The following is a 12,912-nucleotide window of genomic DNA, read 5'->3' on the forward strand; positions in this document are numbered from 1 at the left end:
AACACACCATAGCACCGGTTTTATTCCATACGAACTTCATTTTAATAAAACAGCGCATGATGAATTAACAAAAATTGTAAAATTTCCAGACAGAATTGAAAATAGTTACGATATTAAAATATTGTTAGCCAAAGAAAACTTGAAGAAAAATTTTGAATATAGAAGCCGGAATCAAAAATCAATTTCAACTGTAATTTTAAATGAAGGAGATCTAGTTTTACTACGTGTACCATATCCATCCTCCGCTATCGATAAATTAACACACAAATTCTTCCATTTGTTTAAAGGTCCGTACAAAATAAACAAAAAAGTTAATGAAAATGCATATAATTTAATAGATACAAAAAATAAAAACAAAAACTTGGGAACTTTCAATCGTGTGAGTTTACGCAAATATTATCAGCCCACAAATCCAAGTGCTAAATAACAGATAATTTTTTGTAATGAAAATTCACGAAAAACTCGTCATGAATCCTTCAAATGTTCTAATAAGTCCAACATGCATAGATTATAGAATTTTTTAGATGTAAGTCCAGTTAAACAAAATGTTTGCTAAAAGAAAATGTGATTAGATTTTAAAATGATAATTTTAATGATGAATGATGAAGGATGAATGGATTGAATGATTGATAAGTAAGAAGTAATTTAAAGAGAGGTTTTTAGATTTTACTGCAAATATAGGATAACGAGTAATTTTCGATATTTTCGTTCTCACAACAATCTCGAAAATGGGGGGGGTGATGTAACGATATTACATGCGAGTCACATAGAATATAAAGTAATTCGTATGTACGCGCCTTAAGCACATACAACGTTTCAAAATAAAGGGCAAACGCTTAACTCTAGGTGTCACGTCGGTCAAGATCACCTATCCGGTGAAATAAGTGTAACTCTCTCTCTCTGCGAGCCGGGGTCGAAGCGAACGGTCGATATAAAGTCTAGTCCTGTCATATTCACATTCTTATAATTTCGTTAACATTTGGGAAAACAAAACAAGTAAAAAAAAAAAAAAAAAAAAAAAAAAGGGGAAACAAAAAAAAAAAAATTAAGACGACGATTCATACCAGAAGTGTAACCCAACGCAATCCGAATCTTTCGGAGCCTGTGAGCCTAAAGAACAAATCCAAATATCTGATCGACGAACGACCACGCAGTATAATCGGTGAAGACCGATTCTATAAAAGGAATATCAAAGAACTTCAACATCCATGATCATCTACGGAGCCGTTAGGCCACCTCTCTTCATCAGAGATATTCCGAGCTAAGTCATCTTTTCATTACTGATTTGTAGGTGGATTGTGCCACAAATCTGTAATAGCCTTCTTAAGTCAGTATTTTATATCTTCGTCTGTTAACTTTATTGTAATCTCACCATAATTTAGAGTCCTTTGTCAGTAGATTCATTCTTTCACTAGAATCATTTTTAAATTTGAAGCATAAAGGAAAAGAGAGCCAGTCTTTCGTTAATGTGGTACAAAAATTTTACCAGAATAATTATATACAAAACGTCGGTAATCGCATTGAGTAATTTTAACGTGTGAATGAAAGAGTGAATGAGATTTTCTATGATTGCCTGTTCTTTTAAAAGGTTATACCAAAACTCAATAAATCTGTGTTCTACATTGTTTCCTCCTGATTTAATGTATTTTGTTTATTGAATATATCTAGATTTCTGATATAACATAAAATCAAAACGTATCGGTTGAACCTCAAAAAAAAAAAAACCGTTACAATACTAAGCAAGCTGTGCAAAACCGTCGTAGAACCTGGTCTTGTCTTTATCTGTATCTTTTTTTCTAATTATCTATTTTCTGACGCATGTCCGTCTGGCGCCCAACAATCATATTTTTCTCTTTTATTATCTCTCAATATCTAATTATTCAGGTTAGTAACTGCGCTGTAGGGTAACCAATCTCACATTATCAATTAACCCTCACTGACACACAAAAATATTGGTTACAGTATATGTATATAGGTCGGGGAACATGGCTCAGGGGCGTCCCTGGTTACTCTTGCTGGAGCCTTGTTTACACTTAATTTAATCAATCTAATCAGTAATAGTAATAACGTAAATAGCAGTCTTGAATCACTAACAATGTCTCTATCTCCAATATAGTCTGTTTCTATTCCACTAACAATTAACTATCGCGTACTAGGAAAGGCGACAACGAATTCACCCTGCCTCTAGAATTCTCTCAATATGCATCTGCGTTGCTTTACCGATTTCTAGCTCTATTCCAATGCAACTCCCACTTAAAACCAACATCTTCTAGGGCTGTGGCTACGTTCGACAAAAGGCTCTGCCTCTCAGAATCTTTGCTCCGCACCCCCCTTTACGCCACTCATCAGGCTAAGGGTCTATGAGTAATCTAAATACTAACAAATACGCTTAGACTAAATATACACCAAATGTTCTTCAATATTAATAAACATTACAGCGCGAGAAAGCGCGTCCAGAATATCGTGCGCCGACATATACACTTCTCGCAAAAATTAAGGGAACAACAAAATTTTCGAAATTTTTAGGTGATTTTCAACAGGCTGTATTTCAGTGAAAAATGGTCGTACAAGAAATAAAAAAACAAAGCTTTTGAAGCTTGAAGACTCTAATTTTTGAATTTTTTGGTTAAAAATTTTTCGAAGCACTATTAGCCATGCAATCCTTGGATAAAGCACGAAGAAAAAATTTTCAAAATTTTTTACATTTTTTTTTTCGCTCTACGGGCATGGAAAAATTTTTCCGAGCTAAACCAATGCATAGGTCGCATAGCTCGTTTATTCAGCTTCGAGATGCTTTTTTTTAAACCTCGATACGACCATTTGTCTTCGAGATATCCAATTTTGAATGCCAAAGAATCCTTTTTCACTCAACTGCCGATATCTCTGGAACTACTGGTCGCACAGCAAGCCGAAGGGCAGTTTCTTTTTCTGCAGAAAATTTCCTATAAAAATCTGTCAAGGTTGATGTCAAAAAAAAATTTTTTCCACCTGTAGCGTTAACGTGAAAAAAGAGCAAAAAAATGCCATTTTGCCTATTTTTGGATAATCGACTGTATCTTCGTCAATATTGGGGGGAAAGCATAGGTTAGAAGAAAATTTTACAGCCTAATGTACCCCAAAGGACTTAAAAAATTAAGAGAACAAGGTCCCTTAAGAAACAAAAACCTTGTTCCCTTAATTTTTTCAAAATTTCAATCAATCGGTCCAGGAAAACCGCTGAACCGATCGATCTACCGATTAAGGGGGACCTTTGGGGTACATTAGGCTGTAAAATTTTCTTCTAACCTAAGCTTTCCCCCCAATATTGACGAAGATACAGTCGATTATCCAAAAAAAGGCAAAATGGCATTTTTTTGCTCTTTTTTCACGTTAACGCTACAGGTGGAAAAAAATTTTTTTGACATCAACCTTGACAGATTTTTGTAGGAAATTTCCTGCAGAAAAAGAAACTGCCCTTCGGCTCGCTGTGCGACCAGTAGTTCCAGAGATATCAGCAGTTGAGTGAAAAGGGATTCTTTGGCATTCAAAATTGGATATCTCGAAGACAAATGGTCGTATCGAGGTTTAAAAAAAAGCATCTCGAAGCTGAATAAACGAGCTATGCGACCTATGCATTGGTTTAGCTCGGAAAAATTTTTCCATGCCCGTAGAGCGAAAAAAAAAATGTAAAAAATTTTGAAAATTTTTTCTTCGTGCTTTATCCAAGGATTGCATGGCTAATAGTGCTTTGAAAAATTTTTAACCAAAAAATTCAAAAACTAGAGTCTTCAAGCTTCAGAAGCTTTGTTTTTTTATTTCTTGTACGACCATTTTTCACTGAAATACAGCCTGTTGAAAATCACCTAAAAATTTCGAAAATTTTGTTGTTCCCTTAATTTTTGCGAGAAGTGTATTATAAATTATAAATTATTTTTTATATTTAGCTATTAAAAAAAGGAAAACTAACAGAACATTCTTAAAAAATTTATAAGTTGACAGTTATTTTTAAATAACTTTTAAAAGATATCTGTAATTGTTTACTTTTTATAATCAATAAATAATCTTGGAAGATAATTAACAAAATAAAATTGCTCTAGTTTAGGAACTAATTTACTCAAGAACAAATTATTGCGAGCAATTGTTATGAGAACACAGCCCAGAGGTGAGTAAACAAATAAATCGCAGAAAGCGATATTTGTTACATACATTTGCAGGTGGACTTGCGTATAAATGGAATGAGTTTCACTCAAATGAATTAAGAGATATCAATACATATCGTTATTTTGACATTATAATTTTTAGTTTTATACACCGCAGAAAGAACCTCACCGGTTACTGTCACAACGTTATTTAGAAGTCTTTTTTCCACGACATTAGATACATGACCTGATTCATAGAGTTTTTTACCATTGAAGTCGTTTTGACCTCGAATATTAGTATTATTAATTGGTTGAAAACCGTATTTAATAATTTTTTCCATTTTTAATTAACATTAGTCCATATAAATACATTAACTATATTGACATTTTTGCCCGTTTTTGCTTTTGTTAAACACCAGGGCGCGCTACTTTCGGCTAAAGTGCTGCCTCTATATTTAGTGCACGGTCCCTATATCGGGACTGTTCGTTGTTGCCATGTTTATGTCGCACGCACCCATACAACTCTGACACACGACACACGCATTCTTCCGCTAAGCGATGTTGCCACCTAACCTTTTTCGCCATATAACTGCTAAAATCATGCGTCTTTTCTTGTGAAAATTGTTTTTCCTAACAATTAAAGTGTTCAAAACAAAAGTAAATTAGTAATAAAAAATTAAAATCATTTTTTTAGTCACTATTTAAAAATAAAAATTTAGCAGAAAATCCAAAAACTATTTTGACTCTGAAGTTTCGACAATACCTCCTTAAGCCGGCATTGGGCCTCAGCAATGACGTGCCTTGTCTTGGGGCCTTCCCCCCCTCCTTGCCTGACTTAAACTGCAGCGTTGCTCCCACCCTGCAAATCTCGATCTCGGTCTGCAGCTGATGTAAGTTTTGAAGAGGTTTGAAAATTCAGTCGTTAACTCTACGTGGTCGCAGGCGGACGGTTTCGAAGACAAGCAAAATGCGCTTTTCGTTTGATTGCGTTTTAGTGACGATCTTAAGTTTAAATGAGTTGTTTCCTTGTATTTAACTTGACTTTAGCGATAATTATTTGAATATGTCATTGTACAAAGTGAATTTCAGTCAAGGGTCTCATGTATTATATTTTTTTCCGTACCAAGCATGAATGCTTTACGCTAAAACCAATTTTATAAATTTACACAGCGCAATAATTATTGCTCATAATTATATTTTCGATGGACGTACAAATGTCCTCAGAGTGTGAATTAGTGTGCAAATTCTAATTCTTACATTTCAAATAAGTGACGCCAATACTACAGTAAAATATCGATGACTTAGATTTTTGACGCTGAAAAATTTAGATATTTGTGAAAAAAAAATACCATATAGCAATTATTTGCAATTATTTTAAATTATTTTGATTAACAGTCGTCTGTTAATTGCTGTAATGACCCAGTCTTCACAGATTCGGAAAAGGACAGTGACTGTAAATAGCATTTTCGCTTGCACAAAATTTCGAGAGGGACAGATGCTCATCGTGCCATCAATCAACACTAGCAGTTATTGCGCATGGATTAAAGGTTAGTGTCAATCACATTGTTAAATGTTACTTTTGTTTTTCTACCTGAATGTTGTCACTATAAGTAATTTCAATCCTTACTAATCTGGGATGAATTTAATTAACGACGATTTATATACGTTGATAATATTTTTATCAGGCGGATCATATGACTTCCAATAAAGACGAGTTATTGTATAATCATTCTTATTGTAGCTCGAGTTTGCGATATTGATGTTGGTAATTGGGTGGTAAAATTTTGAACAAATATCGAGAATGGATGAATTTAATGTATAATTGGTAACGAGAGCCTTGTATTTGTATATAGTTAAAAAAAAAGTGACGAGATTATAAAGCTTTGCTGTACAGACCTCAAAATAATTTAATACGATACATTCGGGGTTGACGTCACCCTAGCATTGAAACTGTTTGTACATTAACAGTTTTTCATGTGCTGCTTCATAGAAAATCGACAAGGTTTTTTGTGATTCCTCATTTTGAAGGGTTCAAGAAACATTTTCCACATCTTATGGTGTAGCTATTAACGTAGGAACAGTTTTAATGCTGGGATGGAATCCACGCGGTGTGTATCGTATTGAATTATTTTGAGGTGCGTACAGGAAATTAGCATATTTCGTTATTATTTTAATTCGATGGATTCCTTTTCCTAATATTGAAAGAAAGTTATTAATCTTTTACCGAAGAATAGTCAGAGCGAATCGCGCCCCAAAGGTACAATAAAGGTTGAAAACACGATCGATTCCAAAGTACAAGAAAGAGCTATAATTTCAAACCTCCAGTGTTAAGAAAAATTCTCAGATTCGGAGATTGCAAAAGCAATTCAATTCCAAATTTTTAGAATCAAGAGATGGAATTCTCGATCCCCGGTGTTCAGAAAAATTCATTGATTGATTGTAAAACTCTGCAGATCGTACAATCAAAATAAAATAGTAAAAACTACAATTTGAGCTGAGGTGGACAAGGTGACGATGAATTAATATCTCGCGAATTTATAATAATAAGAAAATATATTTATTAGAAAAGCAATGGAGCGTACAGAGTGAGAAAAGGAATATGGTGCCTGACTGCTATTTCAGGACTATCTGCAAAAAACGCAGGTATCGCCCGGACCGCATCCGGGTGGCATGCTGCCATAAAATTCCAGATGCGAGGGCAAACCCTTAGCCTGCGACGGCGTAGGCGATGCCTGACGTGGTCACTAAAGCGAAGGCCAAAATTGGCCATCATCCCCCTGCTAGTGATCATGCCTGGGTCACGAGAAGCCTCCTTTTTGGCGGTCCGAAAAACGGATGCCCAGGTATGCTCTCTGGCAAGAGCTGGCGTTCGTCGCCTCCCCTCCGTTGCTCGGCCCTCGTTTCACCGGAATCGTCCGCAAAGACGTACAGTGTGGCAAAATAGACAAAAGTTCCGGCCCTGGCTTAGTTCTTAAACAAAATCAAAGGGTATAGTCGTGTTAATATGGGAAATATGCCCCCGCGGCTTTTTTGACTCGCACTTGGAGGATCGATTTGGTGTCTGTGGTGCTGTCGGGAGGTTAGTTACTGTATGACGCCAGAGAATATGGTTTACAAGTTGTTTATAGCCTGAAAAATCGGGTTACACAGTTCGGATGGCGTAATAGACAATGCGGAAGGCAGGGAAAAAAGCGAAACGAGTTGATAGGTACGTATGTGCCAAGAGCGTGGCGAAGACTGGTTACAGATGAGAAAAAGTGCAGGCTGGCCCCCGAGTCGAGGCCAAGGGTCGCGTCGCGCCATAAATGCCACATGTAGGGAAATTTCCGGTGCGGTAGAAGCCTTAGCCCTCGGCTAGCGAGGCGAGACCTGAACACTCGAACGTTAGTTGTAAAGAACTATAGAAAAACATATACATGGAGAAACGGAAATATTTTAAGGGTTTTTCGCCGGCTTGCTGGTGGCGGGTGTCCGCCACAGTGTCGAATAAAAATAATTCACCTAAATTTTTGGCTCTTTAACCCAAACGGTTTTCGAGATTTTCAAAAAAACCTGTTTTTTAGATTTTATATTTATTTTTATGGTAAAATTCAAAATTAATCAGTGATGATTTTTTTCCGAATTCTTAGGAGTCTAAGACATGAAAAAAAAATATGATCGTGATTCTTAATCGAAAAACCAATTTTTTTGGAAGGTGTCACTCACTAAATTTTGTCGGAAAATGTCTTTTATACTCCTCCATACTCAGGAATTTTTTTGAATATTCTGAAGTGGTGCAACAATATCAAAAAAATGAAAAACTTTTTTTTCCCTGAAATCTTGCAATTAAATATATTTATATATTTTTTTTGTGTAAAAAAATACGTAAAAAATTTTGTTTTACCGAAAATATTTCTTTACAAGAGATAAACATGAAGAATATTATAGGAAATTAAAATATATCTCGCCTAAAGTAATTTAAAAGGGTTATAAATGATTCAAAAGACACTTAAAGATGATGTTTATACATTTTTTATGCTATTGAGAATTATTTTTAGTTTTGATACAACAAAAAAAAGAATTATAATTAAAAAAGTAACTAAATTAGTCTTCATCACTGTCTTCATTTACTACGACATTAACTTTTTGATCAATAAAGAAACGACTCAGTATCTCAGCAGGTTAGTAGTGTATATATGAGAGTTCTAATCCAAAGATGGCGGCGCTCCCCCCTAGTTCCCCCCTAGCTCCCCCCTAGCCCCCCCCCCTGACTCGCGACGCACCCCCACCCCCCGACTCACGGCGCACCCCCCCCCCCCCCCGTCATTTTCGGTGGCTATTTCCATAGGATTTGACACACACACACACACACACACACACACACACACACACACACACAAAAAATAATTCCTGTCGAGACTTGTTTGGCGCCGGAAAGCCGCACATAAATCGGATAGGGTAAACATCCGCTAGATCTATTGGAAAAATTCCAGGAAATTGCTCTTTCAGATGATGCCGACAATGCACTTAAACCAATCTGGGACAGTGGGGGAGTGGTCCCCATAAAAATTCCTCGCACAATATGCGTGTCGAGACTTGTCCAATGGAAAAATTGTAGTGGGGGTGGGTGGTATATAAAGCGTACGTCTATCGTGATCGTCACTCTGTTCTCATCGTATTCTCATTGTGAACTGTTCTCGCTCGTGAAATAACCTCGAAACGCGATGGATCTAGCAAAAGTTAACCACGTCAGCCGCCTGGAGAATCTGCCAACCAAGAAGATGTCGGAACTGGAAATTGGGGGAGTGTATGACGTCATCGGGTTACGACTGGTCAAAACAAAATTCGGGGTACGTGTTCTGGCGACAATCGATGGAGAATACAATGTCTTCTTACCACCGAGAATCGCAAGAGTTCTACAAGAAGATTCCAGTCAGCTGACTGAAATGTGTAGCATGGCCGGAGAAAATCGTCTGCAAATGAAATACCTTGGTGGAGAATTCGACAAGTTCGAATTTTCATGCAATTATGCGCCTTAAATGAACTATGCGATCCCTCTCTACTTCCACAAAATTCATCCACGAGGGGGTAAAAGCGGGTGTGCTGGAGATGGAATAGTCAGTCTTCCACATACAATCCGTCAGTATATAATCGAGCGCAACATTCCCACTCCTCAACATGGCGATGATCCTAGACGTGCAATGTTTTATCGGTCATAACATGAAGTTTGTACCCAAGGAAGTTGCAGTCGTGAATGTAAACGGGTCGGGTCTGGATTACATCATTTTCAAGCCGCCCTATGATTTGGCAAGCTTACCACTTAAATGTAGAGCTACCAATGTATGGTTGACGCACAATCACCACGGAATATCATGGAATGCGGGCAACAAATCTCACGAGGATGTGACGAAGATTGTGAGAAAAATGGTTGAAAATGCGTGATACGTATACGTCAAAGGGGCGGAGAAGAAAGCATGGCTGACGGAGATCGTTGATGGTACAACGAGGGTTATTAATATGGAAGATTTGCATATCATACCCCCTGCACTGGAAAAATTGAGGTACAGTAGAGCGTCGATTATCCGAACTAATTGGGACCGGGAACCATTCGGATAATCGAAAATTCGGATAACCGAACAGTGTGAAAAAAACGCTGATTCGTTCAATGTATAAACATACGTATGTATTTAAAACAGATGAACTATCTTCTTATTATATACATAGTACATTTTGTTAACATTTATAACGGTTACGTAATAGAATATAGTGTACAAAATATATGTATTGAAAAACAAGTGTCTATACTAATTTTATAAGTGGTAGGTGTATGTACATACTTGGTTTACTTCTTTGGAAAAAAGTTCATGATTTTCCTCTGTTTTACAACGGAAGCTCGCTTCTTTGCAGCCAAATCCCGCAATCGTTTCAGGAGAAGAAGTTGCGTTTGACAACATTCAGGTTGTTTTTCGTACCACTCCATCGCCGTTTCCAGAGCCCCGAAGGCCTCACCGTGAGAGGGCTGCTTTGACGCTTCCACACTTTCGTCGCTGTGTTTGTCATCAGAATCACTATCTTCGTCGTGGAGAACTGAAGATACGATTTGATCGTCGGTTAAAATTTGATAGCCGGGATCGTTCGCGTCATCTTTCAGCCAATTTTCGGCGTCATCGTTGTCACATTCCGTGAATCCAGGGATGGCGTGGAAGATTTCAACGAATTCATTTATGCCACCTTTCTCGCAATTAGAAATATCTTCTTGAATCTCGGCCTGCGTTTCTTCTGAGGGTGGCCACAGTTTGTTCCAAGCGTTCTTCAGATTTCTTTCTGTTAGCGATGCCCACGCATCAGCTATCATGTAGCAACAATGTTTCAAATTTATGGTTTTCGCGAATTGAACAATACTGTCTTCGGTGTTTTCTTCTGCCATAAACAGTCTCCTAAGAACTTCTTTTCTATACAATCTCTTCATTTTCTCTATCACACCCTGATCCATAGGCTGGATAAGAGATGTTACGTTCGGTGGAAGGAATCTGACTTCGAAGTCTGGATCGAGACTGTTCAATACCTCAGCGGATGGATGAGAAGGCGCGTTATCTAGGAGCAGCAACACTCTACCAGTTTTATGTTGAGCCTTGCGCCATTCTTTAACGTTCTTCATAAAATCGTTTGTGTACCAATCGCAAAACAATCTTGAGTCCATCCAAGCACTATTCTGGGCTTTATAGATCACAGGCAAGCCAGTCACATTTTTGAAGCACCGCGGTTTCTTCGCCTTTCCGATAAGTAATAACGGTAATCTATGAGTGCCGGCTGCATTAGCACATGTCATAGCCGTTATTCGTTCTTTGGACACCTTGAATCCGGGTGCTGCAGTTTCACGCCTAGATGCGAGAGATTTGGTGGGCAAAGACTTCCAATTTAACCCAGTCTCATCTGCATTGTACACATCATCTCTAGAATATCCTTCCTCTTCTACGATGGTAGCGAAGTTCTGTTTAAACTTCTCAGCAGCCTCCGAATCTGCCGATAACGTTTCCCCTTGAACCTGAAGTTCTCGTATTCCATGGCGAGTCTTGAAGTTTTTCAGAAATCCAGAGCTGGCTTTAAAATCAGACGATCCGCCGATTCTATTGTTCAAGTCAAGAGCTTTCTCACACAAGATTGGACCGGAAATTGGTTGTCCTAAACTTCGCGTCTGCGTGAACCACTCGGATAAAGCCTTGTCGAGAACTGGATTCTGCGCGGATTTTAAAGCTTTTCGTTTCTGGGCCCCATGTTCACCGTCCGACGTTGACACAAATGACAAAATTTTATCCTTATTCTTTTTAATATCCGTGATTGTTGCATTTCCCACATTGTACGCGAGAGCTAGAGATGCACCGGTCTCTCCTTTATCTAGCTTAGAAAGAATCTCTCGTTTTTGTTCCAAGGTAAGAAAGTGTCGTTTACGCTTAGAAGTTAAAGGACTAGACGTAGAACTCATTATGAACGTGAGTTAGGAATCACATACAATCAGATTCAATATCGGGGCTCGCTCTTTCACAGCTCTGCAGAAAAGTACATAAAGACTGACACTGGAAAACTAAATGCGCGCGAGCTCCTGTCAAGCGGGCGGAGGGGAGGTACGCCGTGCAAGTCTGAGCTCGCGACCAGGTAGAACCCGCGATACGGTCCTAACAGTTGCACGACTCGGCCATAAAACATCTGGTCGCCAAATGCAAACTGCACATGCACGTCTACGCGGACCTAACGGTCAACCTCGGTCAGGTTTTCCGTATACCTACCAACAAACCTAATCACTACCCCCACAAATCTTTCGGATAATTGACGTTTTCGGATAAACCAAATCACCATTCGGATAATTGACGTTTCGGATAACTGACGTTCGGATAATCGACGCTCTACTGTATATGGAAGCGGCATCGTGGCACGACGCGAACCATGGATACTCTCCAGCGAATAACCTCCAGCAAGCAGCAGCACCAGGCTCAATTTGGTATGATGACAACTCTGAATACATCCCGGCATACAACTGCGCCTTTGAAAATGTGCAGCGACTAAGGAGTTGGTATTCGAAGGAGTGTACCAGCTCCCTCGAGAAATCCTTCCGTCTGTACAAAGAATTGGACGGTTTAAGGGGAATGATGTCCGAGGATATAGCTTTTTTAACAAAAGAATTTATCTGCACGTTCGCATCAAACTCTATCAATGATGCGTGGGATAAACTACCAGAGAATATGAAAATGGACCACGCCGTCGCAAGGTTCCGCAGATGTAGCATACATTACACACCAGGACCCGATGGCGATATCGTGGATGGACCGAATCCTCTAATTAAAGACTGTTTAGCTTGCAATCGCGTGTATAGATAATATGGACAATATTTACCAAAATAACAATAGAATTTATTACGATATATACAATTATACTCGCGTTTATATGTAGAATATTCGATAGAATTAATCTCAATTATATCATAGCTTATACATGGAATTAAAAAAATTTACTATTCGATAAAATTATAATCTAGAAATAGGATACATTACAAATATATATCTTTATAACTTTTACCCATTCTCGTCATACAAAATGTAAATGTTATGAATTTTTACTTGTGAAAAATATATAATCAATAATTATGAATTTAGCGTGGTTTATTCCTCGAAATCATCCATAAAATCATTATCCCTATCCTGTTCGTTAACATTATCATCATCATCGCTATTTTCGACATCTATAATTATTACGACAGTTTCATTCGCCCATTTTTCTACAATTATTTGCATACATATATCACCGTAATTTATATAATATT

At 37.8% G+C, this 12,912-nt stretch overlaps 1 protein-coding gene across 1 annotated transcript; it reads right to left on the bottom strand.

The window, feature by feature from the left end:
* Positions 1 to 9,939: 9,939 nt before the first annotated feature.
* On the bottom strand, positions 9,940 to 11,580 carry LOC124309451 (jerky protein homolog-like). Its single transcript, XM_046773115.1, has one exon. It carries the CDS (start codon positions 11,578 to 11,580, stop codon positions 9,940 to 9,942), a length of 1,641 nt encoding a protein of 546 aa, XP_046629071.1.
* Positions 11,581 to 12,912: the final 1,332 nt, after the last annotated feature.

Source organism: Neodiprion virginianus, chromosome 7 (genome assembly GCF_021901495.1).
Source record: "Neodiprion virginianus isolate iyNeoVirg1 chromosome 7, iyNeoVirg1.1, whole genome shotgun sequence".
NCBI classification, from domain to species: domain Eukaryota; kingdom Metazoa; phylum Arthropoda; class Insecta; order Hymenoptera; family Diprionidae; genus Neodiprion; species Neodiprion virginianus.